Consider the following 17,182-nt stretch of genomic DNA (forward strand, 5'->3'; position numbering starts at 1 on the left):
TCTCCCTCCCTCTCCCCCCTCCGTCTCTCCCTCCCTCTCCCCCCCTCCGTCTCTCCCTCCCTCTCCCCCCTCCGTCTCTCCCCCCCTCCGTCTCTCCCCCCCTCTCCCCCCTCCGTCTCTCCCCCCCTCTCCCCCCTCCGTCTCTCCCCCCCTCTCCCCCCTCCGTCTCTCCCCCCCTCCGTCTCTCCCCCCCTCTCCCCCTCCGTCTCTCCCCCCCTCTCCCCCCTCCGTCTCTCCCCCCTCCGTCTCTCCCCCCCTCTCCCCCCTCCGTCTCTCCCTCCGTCTCCCCCTCCCTCTCCCCCTCCCTCTCCCCCTCCGTCTCCCCTCCCCCCCTCCGTCTCCCCCTCCCCCCTCCGTCTCCCCCTCCCTCTCCCCCCCTCCGTCTCCCCCTCCCTCTCCCCCCCTCCGTCTCCCCCTCCCTCTCCCCCCCTCCGTCTCCCCCTCCCTCTCCCCCCTCCGTCTCCCCCTCCCTCTCCCCCCCTCCGTCTCCCCCTCCCTCTCCCCCCCTCCGTCTCCCCCTCCCTCTCCCCCCCTCCGTCTCCCCCTCCCTCTCCCCCCCTCCGTCTCCCCCCTCCGTCTCCCCCCTCCCTCTCCCCCCCTCCGTCTCCCCCTCCCTCTCCCCCCCTCCGTCTCCCCCTCCCTCTCCCCCCTCCGTCTCCCCTCCCTCTCCCCCCTCCGTCTCCCCCTCCCTCTCCCCCCCTCCGTCTCCCCCTCCCTCTCCCCCCTCCCCCCCTCCATCTCCCCCCCTCCCCCCCTCCATCTCCCCCCTCCCCCCCCTCCATCTCCCCCCTCCCCCCCTCCCCCCCTCCATCTCCCCCTCCCCCCCCTCCATCTCCCCCCCTCCCCCCTCCATCTCCCCCCCTCCATCCCTCCATCTCCCCCCTCCATCTCCCCCCCTCCCCCCCATCTCCCCCCTCCCCCCCCCTCCATCTCCCCCCCTCCCCCCCCCTCCATCTCCCCCCCTCCATCTCCCCCCCTCCATCTCCCCCCCTCCATCCCTCCATCTCCCCCCTCCATCCCTCCATCTCCCCCCCTCCATCTCCCCCCTCCATCTCCCCCCTCCATCTCTCTCTCCATCCCCATCCCTATCTGCTTCTCCCTCTCCATCCCGCCCCGCCCAACCCCTATGGTTCGATTGTAACGTCAGCACCGTCTTCAGCCGGCTCGCTCCCCATTGGTCGCGCCTCTGCGCGCGGCTGCCGGGTGGAATCCAGCGGCGGCCAATGGGAGGGGTGCGCGGAGCGGGTTCAGGGGCCAATGACCGGCAGTAACCTCCAATCACGCCACGGGCTGCTGCCGCCGTCGCTGTCACCGGAGGAACGGCCGCGCTTGTGCATATTTCCCCCCCCCCCTCAGCAGGACAGGCAACAAGGATCAGAGGCCGGGAAATATAATCCTCAGCCGGGTGAGTGAAAGCTCCGGCATCTGCTGCCGTGGAGATCGCTTGTAGCATCCGAAAGCCACTTGGGGTCGGTGTGGGGACTGAGGGGAGGGCGGTCTATAAGCAGGCTATGGCGATGCCCTGGCTTGGGTGATTGGGATGTGCCAGGGGCCTGGAGGTGTTTGGGATGCTGGCGCTGCTCCTGGATGGCGCTCAGTAGCACCCAGCTCCCGGAGCCTAGCCAGGCTTTACCTGGAACGTACGGTGAGGGAGGCCCTCTGAGAACAGTTAGCTTCCTGGTTCTGGAGCTGAGAAGGCTGTTTGTTCACATTCTCCCCTCCCCTCCCCTCCACAGTTATCTAACCCGAGGACCCTCTGCCCGGGTTACTCGGGTCAGTTTAGCCACCATTGTAGCACTGAAAATGGTTCACCTTCACCAAGACACGTGGGAGCTGCTATACAGCTAATGAGCGTTGGTGGATTCTCAAGGCGTTACCTATCTCTGGCCCAGACACAATAGGTTGCATGGTTGCAACTTAGCCACTGAGGGTGTTGTCATAATTGCATTCAAAGAAGCTGCTTCACCTTTTGCAGGATGTTCAACAGGGTGGATTCAGAAAGAATGTTCCTGATGGTTTGAGGAGGGGAGGGGGAGTCCAGAACTGGGGATCATGGTTTGAGGATAAGGGGTAATCCTTTTTGGACCGAGAGGAAAGGAGAAATTTCTTCACCCAGAGGGTGTTGAATGTGTGGACTTCACTACCACAGAAAGTAGTTGAGGCTAAAACATTGTCTGATTTCAAGAAGCAATTAGGTATAATTCTTGGGATATGGGAGGGATCAGGATATTGAACTTGATCATTCATAATCAAAATGAACAGTGGAGCAGGCTTGAAGGGCCAAGTGGCCTACTGCTACTTCTAGTTTCTGTGATGCTGGATGTGTTTGCTGGGCTGTATTATTCCCAGGAAGCCTTGCACCTTATTCCCAGGTGGGATTGTGCCAACAAAATTTATAATTCCCCCATGGCCGTCAGTAAAGTGAAACCACATAATGTGCACACAACCTGAGGTCATGAATTGAATGAGTTGTGACCATGTTGAGACTACCAGTTTTTAAAAATTGTGTAATTATACATAATGTGTTTTATAATATAACCTTGGGAGAACTTTCTGCTGCCTGGGCAGTAAAAGTTTCCAACATGTGTCTCTTTCCTTGGTAGCAGTAACTGACATATAATTGTTTTTCTCATTCTTGTTTTTAATCCTTCTATTTCCTGTACAGTACTCCATCTCTTAAAGCATTGATTCCCTACCTTGGAATATAACCACAGTATGCATTTTTAAACTTCGTCCATGCAGCCTTTCAGGTAGACTTCCTGTAGGGAGAACAGTATAACAGTTAGTGGAGTATGTGCTAAAATAACCCAGAGGAATTGGGTATTTGTGATCTCCCCACTTGTTTAACGTCTATCAGACTAAGTACAGACTAAAAACCTCCCATGCCTGTGTGATTCATGGATTTGAAGAATTAAGTCTGGCGCAAACACATTTCCAAATGTCCATCAAACTTTGAGGCAACGAGTTGACTTGGCAAGAACAACTTGCACTTGTATGGCACCTTTAACGCAGTCCCCAGGGTAACTTTGTGTGCAAGAGAAACAGCTGCTGAGCTGCAAAGGGAGAGATCTGATTGAAAGCTTCACTGTCAGTATTCAGCGACCGGTGAATTTTGCCAAGAGTAACACTTCCAAATAATATGTACCAATCTTTTCTGTGTAAGTATAAGCTGTGAGTTTCAGTAGGTTGCTGATGAGGGGAGAGAGAGCAGCCAGACAACATATAAGTTTTAGCAGAGTTACAGGATGTTGGATGGAGTGGAAAAAGATTTTTTTGTCCCGTGCCTCTTCCAAGGCAGTAGGTCAGTTAGCTATTGTTTTTCTCCTTAACTTAATTGATATTCCCCCCCACCAATCCCACCCCCAAACTATTCACTTTCCACTGGCCTTGCTTGCAGTGCTCCTCTCTTCATCCCACTATTGTTGGATGTGCCTCCAGCTGACTGCATACTGCACTCAAACTTTTCCCCAAGCTCTTTCTTTTCCTTTCTCGAAAACTTGCTTTAGACATGCACCTCTTTCAGAAATCCCTTTGTTCACTCCTCCTATCTTCTTCTTTGTCTGTTTTTGTCCATTTTTGCTTTGAGATGCTTCTCTACGTTAAAGATGCTGTAAAAATCCAAGTTTTTTTTGTTCTAGCAGAAGATCCATGGCTGATTAGTGGAAGTTACAGAATTGCACACTCTGTACATTCTGGCAAATCTGAATCGCAGAAGGGCAGAGCAATGGAAAGATAGGACCATGGCCAAAGATTCTTGCTCAAGTCTCATTTGGCAATAAATTGACCATCAGTCTCGTGGGTTGCCCCATATTTTATTTCTCTTTTTGATTCAGCTGTGGTTACTTTCTCTGCAGTGCTGATTGTCTGGAGCAGTGATGTCAAATCAGGATCCAGCAGCCAAGCTTCCTGAGCTGCAGCCAATCGGCCAGCATTCCAAATTCATTATTGGCTCTGTGTCGGAGGACAACTCGGAGGATGAGATAGGAATGAACAGCAGCAAATCAGATATTTTGGAAGACAAGGAGCGATCACTGTCACCCTCATCTGTAAACTCTGACAGCTTGTCTGACCTGGGCCTGAGCCATGATGGTATTTCTCTACAGATGAGGTAATGTTAGACTGAGTATTAATCTTGCTGTTTATGTGAGAAGATGTCTTGCTCCATTTTGATCTTAGACATGGTATTGCATCACTGTGCCTCGTCTATCTTTGCCTATGCTGGCAGTCAGCTATGGTAATCGTGGTTTTGGGAGTTAAAAGCTTGTCTCCTTATTCCCCCCCGCCTCCCCAAAAATTAGGTGAGGAACGATAAATGTCTTTACCCACTGCAGCATCAGGCAAACTCATTAATACTGCGGTTTTCTTTAAAGAAAAGAACTTACAGTGAAATACAGCATTTCTCTTTCATTCTAATCTCTTGGGATCTGACAACATTTCTTTGTTTCCATAATTTCTCCTCAACAGTTTTCTTCTTTCTCCATCTCTTGTGAAAGGCATCCGCTTGACAGCGTGGTGGTACAGGGGTTAGCATTGCTACCTCACAGCGCCAGGAACCCGTGTTTGGTTCCCAGCTTGGGCGACTATCTGTGTGGAATCTGCATGTTCTCCCGGTATCTGCATGAGTTTCCTCCCACATTCAGAAAGATGTTCTGGTTAGATGCATTTCTAAACACTGTGTCAGTGTGTGGCGACTAGGGATTTTCACAGTAACTTCATTGCCGTGTTAATATAAGTCTACTTGTGACACTAATAAACTTTAAACTTTCCTTGATATGCTTACCAGCCTACCTTCCAAGTTGGCATTATCCATGTGACATTGTACGTGAAGTTAACTGGCAGCAGAATTTTGGATGAGCTGCTTTGTCTGCTTCCATCTGATTTCAGGACTTTTCCTTGACATTCCAGTTTATCTCACTGGAGTAGTTGGGCTGTTACAGCTGCTGACACTGATCCGTGCTGAGTTAGCTGACCTCAGCGTGGGTGGTGGTACAAAACCTAATGTTAAGTATATGCTTAATTGCATGCACATGTATAAATATAAAGTAAATTTTGGTTGGGTTTAGCTTGAAACCACCAAAATGACTGCTGATATTCATTTGCCATACCAGTTGAATAAAATACCAGAGCTTGTGGCCATCCTTGAACTGGTTTAAGAGTTTCACTGTATTCAGAACGAAGGGAGACAAGTTAGCAAGGCAGTGGGGAGGTGCAATGTTGGGAGTGTGGTGTGTGTAGCAGGAAGCAAAATTACTGGAAACATGAAATAGATAGGAATAAATGTTCAGTATCTAAACTCTCTGTAATTAAAGTTATACATTGTGACATTTTACTGTGTTTCTTGGGAGTGATCCAGGAAATGTTTGCAGGGATCTTTTTATCTTGCATCAATTATGCTGCATTTCTTTACTTAGGAATAATTAATTTTTTTCAAGCTAATTAGTTGTGTTTAACGTTAAGACATTGTGAAACCCCAGGCCTAAACTTCCTTTTGATTGAAGTCAGTGTTATCATGGTGGTTGCTCGGCATATCAGCTGGCATCTTGAGGGGAATTGCTTGATAGAGCAGACGCAGCACAGTTTCGTTAAGGGGAAGTCGTGTCTGACAAATTTATTGGAGTTCTATGAGGATGTGTCTAGGGTGGTAGATAGAGGAGAGCCGGTGGATGTGGTCTTTCTTGATTTTCAGAAGGCGTTTGACAAGGTATCTCACAAGAGGTTATTGCAGAAGGTAAGGGGGCATGGAGTTGGGGGTAGGGTGTTAGCGTGGATAGAGGATTGGTTGTCAAATAGGAGGCAGAGAGTGGGGGTCAATGGGTGCTATTCGGATTGGCGGTTGGTGACTAGTGGAGTGCCCCAGGGGTCGGTGCTGGGGCCTCAGCTATTTACCATTTATATAGATGATCTGGAGGAGGGAACCGAGCGTATGGTGTCGAAATTTGCTGATGACACCAAGATTGGTGGAACGGCAAATTGCGCGGAGGGTGTGGAGAGTCTGCAGAAGGATCTAGATAGGCTGGGCGAATGGGCCAGGAACTGGCAAATGGAATTTAATGTTGGCAAGTGCGAGGTGGTCCACTTTGGTAGGAATAATGGTAGGAAGGACTATTACTTACGGGGCGAAAAACTGCAGCAGGCGACGGTGCAGAGGGACCTCGGGGTCCTTGTGCATGAGTCGCAAAAACCCAGCCTGCAGGTGCAGCAGGTGGTCAGGAAGACGAATGGGATGCTGGCCTTCGTAGCGAGGGGGATTGAATATAAAAGTAGGGAGGTCTTGCTGCGGCTGTATAGGGCCGCATTGGTGAGGCCGCAGCTGGAGTACTGTGTGCAGTTTTGGTCGCCGTACTTGCGCAAGGATATTTTGGCCTTGGAGGGAGTGCAGAGGAGGTTTACTAGGCTGATACCGGAGTTGAGGGGGTTGAGCTATGAGGAGAGGCTGAATAAACTGGGCTTGTACTCGTTAGAGTTTAGAAGAATGAGGGGAGATCTCATTGAGACGTATAAGATGATGAATGGGATGGATAGGATAGAGGTGGAGAGACTCTTCCCGCTCAGAAAGGACAGTAGGACTAGGGGGCACAGCCTCAAGATAAAGGGGGGGCGGTTTAGAACGGAGTTGAGGAGGAACTTCTTCACTCAAAGGGTGGTGAATCTCTGGAATTGTCTGCCCGTTGAGGTGGTGGAGGCTGCCTCGCTAAATATTTTTTAGACGCGGGTTGCTGGGTTTTTGATAAGTGAGGGGATTAAGGGTTATGGGGAGAGGGCGGGAATGTGGAACTGAGCCACGACAGATCAGCCATGATCTTATTGAATGGCGGGGCAGGCTCGAAGGGCTAGATGGCCTACTCCTGCTCCTATTTCTTATGTTCTTATAATCTCAACTCTGCTCCAGTGCAAAGATCAGTGTAAATGTTTCCCTTTCTTGCAGGGTTATTTAGTTATTGCAGAGAAGATGCAGGTCTCCTGTTTTAGGGCTGTTAACAGTATATCCAAATGTATAATTTGGAATTTTTCAGCACTTAATGTGTGCTGTATCTGCAGCCCAGTAACAAAAACAGCAGTGTTGGATTTACACTTGCTTTTCTCTGACCACAATTTAGATTTGTACCATTGCCTGCTTCATGTTTTGAACCCTATCTATAATTTATGTTCTGCATTATTCTTTTATAATTTTAATTTGCAGTTATAACTCACAATTCTAAATATGTTTTACTCTGTTTTACGTCTGAAATTTTGATGCAGACATGATCCATTTGGCTGTTTTGTTACAAGTAGTAAGTGGGTATCCTGGACTCACTTGAGCCCCTTCCTTGGCTAGAACACCTAGCCTTGCCATGGCATATTCTTTTCACAGCGAACTAACAACAGGAACTTGACGTGGAAAATTGTGGATGCAAATTTACGTTCTATCTCTGTAAATGGTTCCGCGTGTTTTTGAGATCCATTGGTTCACTGACTTGCCACTCAAGACACTTTATAGAAATAACTCTAAGACAAAGTGAAATTAAGTGCATAGCTAAGAGCTAGGGTGAAGAAATGGATCTCAAGTAAACTCTTAAAGGTGGTGAGGTTTAGGGAGGAAATTCCAGAGTGTAGAGTTGAGGTAGTTGAAGTCTTAGCTGTTGATGTTGAGGTGAAAGGAGTGGAGAATGCACTAGAGATGAGAGGACTCTTGAAGGGTTATAATGCTGAAAAAGGCCAGAAATAGAGGGGCGAGGCCATGAATGGATTTAGCTGTGGGAATGAAAATTGGCTCTTTTAATAATGAAGATGATTTTCTGCTGGAATTGAAAGCTGAATTGTAAACTTCACCTTTTTCAAAATATGATGTGGTTAGCCTTGACATGTATTTAGCCTTTACTCTATTAAATAAATATAAACCATGAAGAACTGGCACTCGATGCTTGGGTGGACAGGAATATGTTGGATTGGATTCCACACATGTCTAGGTTTGGGAATTTAAATCCTACACTCGTGCTCTTGAGATATTTGCTGAACTGTATTTCATTAACAATCGCATGAGATTTATAAAGGAAATTTGAATTGACTTTCTCTTCCTGAGACACTTATGAGAGCCTTGATTTTTTTTTCTCTCTGTAAACTTGAGATGCAGAAGAATGAAAAACTTCCTGTAGTAGTGGGCTTTGATGTATCCAGCTATCCAGTTAATCCACTTGAGGATGATGTAAAATCATCTCTGCATGTGATTCACTTGGTTTGAATTTTTCCCAAAAAATATTGGCAAATGACTTTTGTGCTTATCTGTCACTAGTGGAAGAGCAGTAATAACTTCTGTTAACTTGGATCCTTGGTAAATAAATGACATAGCACCATAGTACACCATCCTATGGAGTCTCAGATTGGACCCCTTTGAGTCAGAACATTTGGGGTTCAAGCTAAATTACAAATTTGAGCACATAATCTAGTTTAATACTTCAACAAAATAGTAAAGAGGGACTGCGGTGCCAGAGATGTCAACCCTGATATAATAAAGCCAAGCCCCATTTCTGTATTAGTGTGCACAAGATCCTATAGCACTATTGAAAAGAGCAACAGCCGACAGTTTAACTGGTCATTTATCTATTTTGCTGTTGGTAAAACTTTGGTCGTCATTTGTCTTTGCTTCAGAAATGTGCATGGGCTTTGAAGCAGTTTTGACGTCCCGAGCACATGAAAGGCACTGTCAAATCCAAGTCTGTCTTTGAGTGGCCAGCCCTCTTTCTTGCAGTCAATTATTTACATTGATGGTATCTGTGGTTCAGTGAACATTATGTACACAGTTACTATGTATGTATTGCATTTGGAGTTTATATAAATATTTGCTTTTAAAATGGTGGCTCAACAGAGCTGTTTTGAAATGTTTGTATCATCAATACACCAAAACAGTCTACACAAAGATACCGTATGGAAATGACATGCAAGATTGTAACTTGTTGCATCTTCATTTAATGACTGCTTCATGTTTAAACATGGAAATAATTATATTTTTCCTTTGCTTCTGTCAATTCCCCTCACCGGGTCACTGAGGGCAACAAATGTACCACATCTGTTGGGGTCAGTTTAGCTCAGTTGGCTGAGCAGCTGGTTAGTGATACAGAGTGACACCAACAGCATAGGTTCAATTCCCATACAGGCTTAGTTACTCATGAAGTCCCACTTGATGAATCTCAGGTTAAATCAGTACCAGTCAGCCTATGGTCATCTGGGACTATGGTGACTTTACTTACTTGCCCAACTGGCTGAGATCAGCTAACTCAGCACAGGCAAGAAATTAAGTCTTGCCCCTTGAATCACTAGTTTAAATGGGTGTGTTACATTGTCTCTTTGTGCACTGAGCCAACATCAAAGCAGTAATCTGAATATTTCATACATGTGTTTATTTACATAGCTGGTTAATTGATCATTTGGCATCCAGGAATTATCCGTTGTGATGCTTCTCTTTATTTTCTATGCTAGATTTTTCAGAAGTCAGTGACAGAACATCCTGTAGAATCATTATTTTATGTAAATGACGTAATGGTTTCACCTGGGCTGTGTTGTAAGCAATGTTTATTTGTACAGAGTTTGGCTGAAGTTTGTGTGAGGTGTAGATGATCTTTGGACTCGAGTGCAACTTGAATCAATGCAGCAATATAGAGTTTTTGTACAAAATTCTTGGATTTTATCTATATCTTCATAAGAAGAAAAAGAAATTGTAGTAGGCCATTTGGCCCTTGAGCCTAATCCACCATTCAATAAGATTGTCTATGTTCTTGCTTGCCAAACCACTGTCCCAAAATCCTTGACTCTCTTGTGATAACAATCTGCCCAACATATTGGTACATGGCAGGAAGAATTTTAAACATCCTTCTTTAAAAAGCCTGACTATTTGTGCATTATATTTGCATCTCCTCTTGTAGATACTTATTTGTCATCAGAAATTGCCTGTTCAAACACACAATCTAGGCAAACATTCTTGTACTTCACTGAAATAGTGGACTCTGAGGGAGGGCCTTTTTTAAGTAAGGTATTGAAAGGAGGGTCTGGTCTAGTCTAGTCTACATGAACAGGGTGGCACAGTGATTAGCACTTTGCTTCAAGGCATCAGAACTCGCGTTTGATTCCTGGGTTGGGTTACTGTCTATGCAGAGTCTGCATGTTCTCCCTGTGTCTATATGGGTTTCCTCTAACAGTCTGAAAGATGTGCTGGTTAGGTGCATTGGCCATGTGAAATTCTCCCTTGGTGTAACCAAACAGGCGCCAGAGTGTGGCGCTGAGGGGATTTTCACAGTAGCTTCGCCGTGTTAACGTAAGCCTATCTGTGACACTAAATAAACTTTAAACTGTTTTTGGTCAGATTTATTTCTGAAGACGAGGGAGCTCAGTCTGAGCAACGTTCTTTTGACAAATAGCTTCAAAACCAGACAAATCGATCATTTATCTAATTCTTTTTTTGACCTTTGTGTAAGGTGGCTGCCATGTTTCTAATTGCCTGGAGTGGTACTTCGGAGTGACTTGGTATACATGAAATGTTTTAATTTTCCTGAGAGACAATTGTTTCTTTTGTAAACATCAGTCTCAGAACAGCTGAATTGATGTAATCCATTTGAGCCAAATCGCATCCTTCTGCAATGTGAAAGACTTTAGATTTTGGACCATGTGAAAAACAGAAAAGAAGGGACAACATAATCTTCCAAGAGAGGGACATTTTCTTTTGCATTTGTGTTGCTAACTGCACTAGATTTTGTTGAGCAATTTGCAAGAAAGCAGAGATAACTGAGTTTTGGGCTGCTTTTCCAGGTTGATGTTTGGCTGCAAAAAAGAAAACATTTTGTCAGTGGTATTTCAATGTTAGGTATGTAGAGAATCGTTTACAACTGAAAACCAGTCCTAGACCAAATTTTGGGTTGAATGGACTTGGGTGAATAATGTATGAACTCTCTTGAAATATATGTGTTGCTAAGCTTTTATGTTTCAGACCAATAGACTGTAAAATTGCATTTAAGTCAACTCATTTTCTGTGAAATGTAGTTCATTCACTCCCTCAAAATACTACCAATTAGCAATGGCTGACCTGTAAACCTGCTGTTGCACAGTGAAATGACCCATGATTACATGGACCAAGTTATTATTGTACTATTAGATATAGTTTCACAGGTTAAGTAGACATAGTATGAAAATTTGAATCACTGCCATTTGACTTTACTAAAACCCAAGAGTAGATTTGTTCATCTATAATTTTAACACCAGTTCCCCCTCAAATATGAGCTTAATCATAGTACTTGCTCATTTTACAGTAGCGTCCTTTAATTTTTAAAAATTAATGCCTGCATTCCCCACAATTAGTAGTGTAGAAGCTAGTTTTCAATCTTGCATTTCAGAGAAACATGATCTCTTAAAGGTGTATGTTCTTTCTATTCTAAGACCATACAATATTTTCAGGTTCCGGGTTTTCTTTCGTGTTACTTTGTAAAAGTTTGTTTTTTAAGTTTCAGAATGTGAAGATTTTGTAACATTATAAATTAACCTTGTAAAATCTGAAACTTTGATTTCTTGGTCACCTTTTGCTCCATTTATATTCAGGTTTTATGGTGGAGATAGTTCACTGAGCTTTGTGATTTTTGAGTACTGTTCAACACAGTCTCACATGGCTGACTGAATTTTTAATATCCTTTTCCATTAACTTTATCTGCTGATAATTGTGCATTTTGTGGTGTACCAGATTATTTCCTGTTTAACTTTAAAATTAAGTAATGAAGACCTTTTCCTGAATGTTTTTAAACCCTGTAAAAAATTTTAGGTACAACAATATTTTAATACTGCTCTTAGTGACTTAACACTTAATAGCTCAGGCAGTGTAATTACTGTGGTGGTCTACCAGCCAACTTCTAACATGTGCAGTACTGCTTCTGTTGTGATCAGCCATAGTTTTAGTGGTCAGATATACAGCTTTTCTGTCAGTGGAAAGATTTTTAATGCATCTTCAGATGCATCATTTAATATAACTGGAAAGATAAATGGGGAGTGACCAAAATTTGAAATAGAAAATGTTGTGAATATGCAGCAAATTTCAAAACTCAGTCTCCACCTGAAAAATCACCATCTTATTAGGTGCTGATTCCACATTTCTAGCATTTTCCGTTTTTGTTTAATTTGGGGTGGCATGGTGGCACAGTGGTTAGCACTGCTGCCTCACAGCACTTGGGACCCAGGTTCAATTCTGGCCATGGGTAACTGTCCATGTGGAATTTGCGCGTTCTCCCCATGTCTACATTGGTTTCCTCCAGGTGTTATGGTTTTGTCCCACAATCCAGAGATGTGCAGGTTGGGTGAATTGGCCATGCTAAATTGCCCCTGGTGACCAAAGATGTGTAGGTTAGAGGAGTAGCAGGGTAAGTACCATGGGGTTGCTGGGATAGGACAGGGGTAGGCCTGGGTAAGATGCTCTCTTAGAGCGTTGGTGCAGATTCGATGGGCTAAATGGCCTCCTTCTGTAGTGTAGGGAATCTATGATGCTGTCTCAGTGGGGGTCATCAATCCTAACCATAGATTGCACTGTGATGACAAGGAGTGCAAGACTGCTACCAGATGCTGGTCTTGGGCTATACATTGATCCAAAGTAATTATGGCTCAAACTTTTTATTTAGATTTTTTAAACATTAGTCAGTCATCAAGTAAGAACCCTCTCCTAACATTGCAATAGAATCTACTTTCACAATAGTTGAGTGTAACGGTGCTGTCCGTGAGTCAGGCATTATAAGATGTAACTGCAATGTGCCAACCCTACTTAATTTTACACTGAATGGAAATAAAATTAGAAGATATACCTAAGTTGAGGGGATTGAGCTATGAGGAGAGGCTGAATAAACTAGGCTTGTACTCGTTAGAGTTTAGAAGAATGAGGGGAGATCTCATTGAGAGGTATGAGATGATGAATGGGATGGATAGGATAGAGGTGGAGAGACTCTTCCTGCTCAGAAAGGACCGTAGGACTAGGGGGCACAGCCTCAAGATAAAGGGGGGGGGCGGTTTAGAACGGAGCTGAGGAGGAACTTCTTCACTCAAAGGGTGGTGAATCTCTGGAATTGTCTGCCCGTTGAAGTGGTGGAGGCTGCCTCGCTAAATATTTTTAAGACGCGGGTTGATGGGTTTTTGACAAGCGAGGGGATTAAGGGTTATGGGGAGAGGGCGGGAATGTGGAACTGAGCCACGACAGATCAGCCATGATCTTATTGAATGGCGGGGCAGGCTCGAAGGGCTAGATGGCCTACTTCTGCTCCTATTTCTTATGTTCTTGTGTTGTACAGAGCAGAATGATTAATAGCAGAGCTGCTAATTTCCTACAATAAAGTCTGTGCCATATCCTAGACAGAATGGAAGAAAACATCGTGAAACATGAGAGAAAAGACCAGCATTTATTTCCTGATGAATCATCTCATTATCATAGAATGAAATAACATGAAGGAGGCAGGGGCAGAGGTGGCCATTACTGAGGTGAAGGTGCTAGGGAAGCTGAAAGATCTGAAAGTGGATAAATCACCTGGATCAGATGGACTATCCCAGAGTTCCAAAGGAGATAGCTAATGAAATTGTGGAGATATTTGTAGTGATCTTTCAGGAATCACTGGAGTCAAGGATGGTCCAAGAGGACTGGAGAATTGCTAATGTAACACCCTTGTTTAAGAAGGGAGGGAGGCAAAAGACAAGCTGGTTATCCTGACGTCAGTGGTTGATAAGATTTAGAGTCCATTATTAAGGATGAGATTTCGGAGTACTTGAAGTGCATGGTAAAATAGGGCAAAATCAGCATGGTTTTGTCAAGGGCAGTTTGTGCCTGACAAATCTGTTAGAATTCTTGGTAATGAGCAAGTTAGACAATGGAGACCCAGTTGACATTATCTACGTGGATTTCCAGAAAGCCTTTGACAAGATGCCACATAGGAGGCTACTAAATAAGATAAGAGCCCATGTATTAGAGACCAGGTACTAGCATGGATAGAAGATTAGCTGACTGGCAGAAGGCAGATAGTGAGGGAGGGGTCCTTTTCAGGATGGCAGCCGGTTACTAGTGGAGTTCCGCAGGGGTCAGTGATGGGACCTTAAGTTTTTGCTTTTCATATGAATGATCAGATGAAGGAACTAAGGGCTCTAGTTAATTTTGCAGATGATCCAAAGATAAATGGAGGAACAGGTAACATTGAGGAGGCTGCACAAGGACTTGGACGTGTTAGGGAAGTGGGCAAAGAAGTAGCAGATGGAATACGATGTGAGATCTTTGGTAGGAAGAATACAGGTGTAGACTATTTTCTGAATGGCGAGAGAATTCAGAAATTGGATGCGTAAAGGGACTCACAAAGTTCAGGATTCTCTTAAGTTAACTTGCAGGTTGAGTTGGTAGTTAGGAAGGTAAGTGCAATGTTAGCATTCATTTTGAGAGGACCAGAATACAAGAGCGGGGACATACTGTTAAGGCTTTAAAGGGCTCTGGTCAGACCACATTTGGAACATTGTGAGCAATTATTGGCCTTATGTCTAAGAAAGGACATGCTGGTTTTGGAGAGGGCCCAGAGGACATTCATGAGAATGATCCTGGGAATGAAAGGCTTGACGTATGAGCATTTGAGAACTCTAAGTCTGTACTTGATGGAGTTTAGAAAGATGAGGGGGAGGGGGGGTGGGGATCTCATTGAAACTTTCAGGATACTGAAAGAGCTGGATAGAATGGAAATGGAGAAGATGTTTCTGTTAGTAGGAGAGACTTGGATCTGAGGGCACAGCCTCAGAGTAAAGAGGTGACCCCTTAGAACTGAGATGAGGAGGAATTTCTTCAGCGAGAGGGTAGTAAATCTGTGGAGTTCATAGCCTCCACAGCCTTCTGTGGCAAAGTCATTGAGTGTATTTAAGACATCTTGCCCCATCTTTCTTTAAACACATTAAAGGGTGGCACGGCTGCCTCGCAACACCAGGGACCTGGGTTCAATTTTGGCCTCGAGTCACTGCCTGGGATAGCAGCGTAAATATGTGGGCTTATGGGAATTGAGCCTGGATGAATTGTTGGTGGAGACTCGATGGCCAAATGGCCGCCATCTGCATTACAGGGATTCTATTATGATTTCTTGATTGGTAAGGGGATCAGAGGGTATGGGGCAAAGGGCGAGAGCATGTTGAGAAACGAAGATATTAAATGAGTACTTTGCACCTGTCTTCCTAAAGGAGAATTCAGGTTCTCTACTGAAATATAATTGTCCATTTGTCGTAAGCCTCCTTTTACTGTTTCATTTTAATTTCTATATCTTTAAGACCTCTAGCTTCTAATGATGTTCCTTTCCTCCTTCTGGGAACGTGTATACTTTGTACTGAATCATTTCCTTTTTGAAAGTCTCCCATTGGTAATTTACTGTTTTGCATTCCATCTTTTGATTCTAAACCACTTGGGCAGGGTTCCTTTCCTGTAGTTCAAAGTTATTCCTCTTTCAGTTAAATATGTTTGAACTTGACTGCACCATGTGCATTTTCATAACCTATTCCAAATCTATTATTAAGGTCGCTGTTTCCCAAATATACTTCCATTTTACTTGTAATTGAGTCTGTGTCCATACATGTCCTGTTTGTGAAACAAACCCTGCACTCACCTGATGAAGGAGCAGTGCTACCAAATAAACCTGTTGGACTTTAACCTGGTGTTGTGAGACTACTTACTGTATCCATCCCAACCTGATGCTGGCAAATCCACATCATGGCTACTCCACTTGCCCCATTTCATTCCCCAGAGGTGGGTCTATCACTGCTTCTTCCCTCTCTGGACTGGGAGCTTAAGAAAGTTCTCTGATAGGTATTTGTTTGAATTCCTCGTTCTCGTTGCCCTCATTATGCTATTCTTTTTCTTGAGTTCTTTACCTGCAGGCAGATCTGAATCACAGTGCTGCAGTCTCCACCACAGGCAGGTCCCGAGTCCATTCCAGCCAGGACGGAAATCAAACTCTCTACTGTTGGCACCAACCTGATCCACATCAGCCCTTCAGCCAACCAACTCAACTGCCCAACCCCAAGGAGTTCGAGTTGCTGTGGCAACCTATATTTTTACATGCATGTTGCAGCCTGAGGCTGTGATTAACGATAGTAGAGGCTTCAATGTCTTTTCATTATATGGCTTATGCGGAATCTCTCCCATGCTTACCACCTGTGTGCTGGAAGGATTTACCAGTTCATCATCAAGCTGTTTGACTGCATTGTGAACTTGCCTTGTCCTGGAACAAAGAACAAAGAAAATTACAGCACAAGAACAGGCCCTTTGGCCCTCCGTGCCTGCACTGACCATGCTGCCCGACTGAACTAAAACCCCTTACCCTTCTGGGGACCATATCCATCTATTCCCATCCTATTCACATATTTGTCCAGATGCCCCTTAAAACTCACTATCGTATCTGCATCCACTGCCTTTCCCGGCAGCAAGTTCCAGGCACCCACCACCCTCTGTGTAAAAGAAAAAATACTTGCCTCGTAAATCTCCTTTAAATCTCTCCTCTCGCCACTTAAACCTATGCCCCCTAGTAATTGACTCTTGAGTGGAACTTGAACCTGGAGTTTTTGACCTAGAGGCAGGGATGCATTCCATTGTGCCACAAGACCTTCTTATGCCAGTCCCCAATAGAAAAGTGGATGCCTAGCATTTTCACTACTCTGTAGTTTTCAGACCTTCTGTTGCTCAATCTCCTTCCTGCGATTGCGTGGCACAATGGAGTAATCAGCGACACTTTTCCTCACTTGAATCAATAAGTTAGATGTGCTGCAATCATGATCTGTCTCTGGCTATTCAGCTATGTAACATGTGATCGTAATGTGAGTTTGTATTTAAAAGTAGCCAGCAGAGGTTACTTCAGGCCAAGCCTAATCTTGCTTCAGACCATCTGTCTGGAAATGGGATGCACTGTCTGATCATCTGATCTGTCTTGGAAAGCTCTGGATGTTTGCTGAACTCTGATGTAACTGAAGACTGTCATGACCTCTGAGCCACGTTATTAGATCAGAGGATATGGGTTAAACCCGTACAAATTTACGAGACATTTTTGCAAGGAACACCGCACCTTATGCAGACTTCAGTCGATTTCAATTTGAAGCCATGTTTGTTTTTTGCCAAATTATTTTGCTAACGTTCTCCCCACCTTCAGTAAATACAGTCAGAGGTGCTGATTCTCTCATCCAGTGT

General features: G+C 44.8%; 1 protein-coding gene across 1 annotated transcript in view; it reads left to right on the top strand.

Moving 5' to 3' along the window:
* The first annotated feature begins 1,313 nt into the window (after positions 1 to 1,313).
* The window catches only part of acaca (acetyl-CoA carboxylase alpha), a 274,803-nt gene continuing 258,934 nt past the window's right edge, over positions 1,314 to 17,182 (top strand). Inside the window, exons 1-2 of the mRNA XM_080210370.1 lie at positions 1,314 to 1,405; positions 3,855 to 4,108. Of these exons, the coding sequence (XP_080066496.1) occupies positions 3,876 to 4,108 (233 nt within the window). The 5' untranslated portion in view covers positions 1,314 to 1,405; positions 3,855 to 3,875. The remainder of the gene's footprint in view (positions 1,406 to 3,854; positions 4,109 to 17,182) is intronic.

This window comes from Carcharhinus amblyrhynchos, chromosome 23 (assembly GCF_965287045.1).
Source record: "Carcharhinus amblyrhynchos chromosome 23, sCarAmb.v2.hapA, whole genome shotgun sequence".
Lineage (NCBI taxonomy): Eukaryota > Metazoa > Chordata > Chondrichthyes > Carcharhiniformes > Carcharhinidae > Carcharhinus > Carcharhinus amblyrhynchos.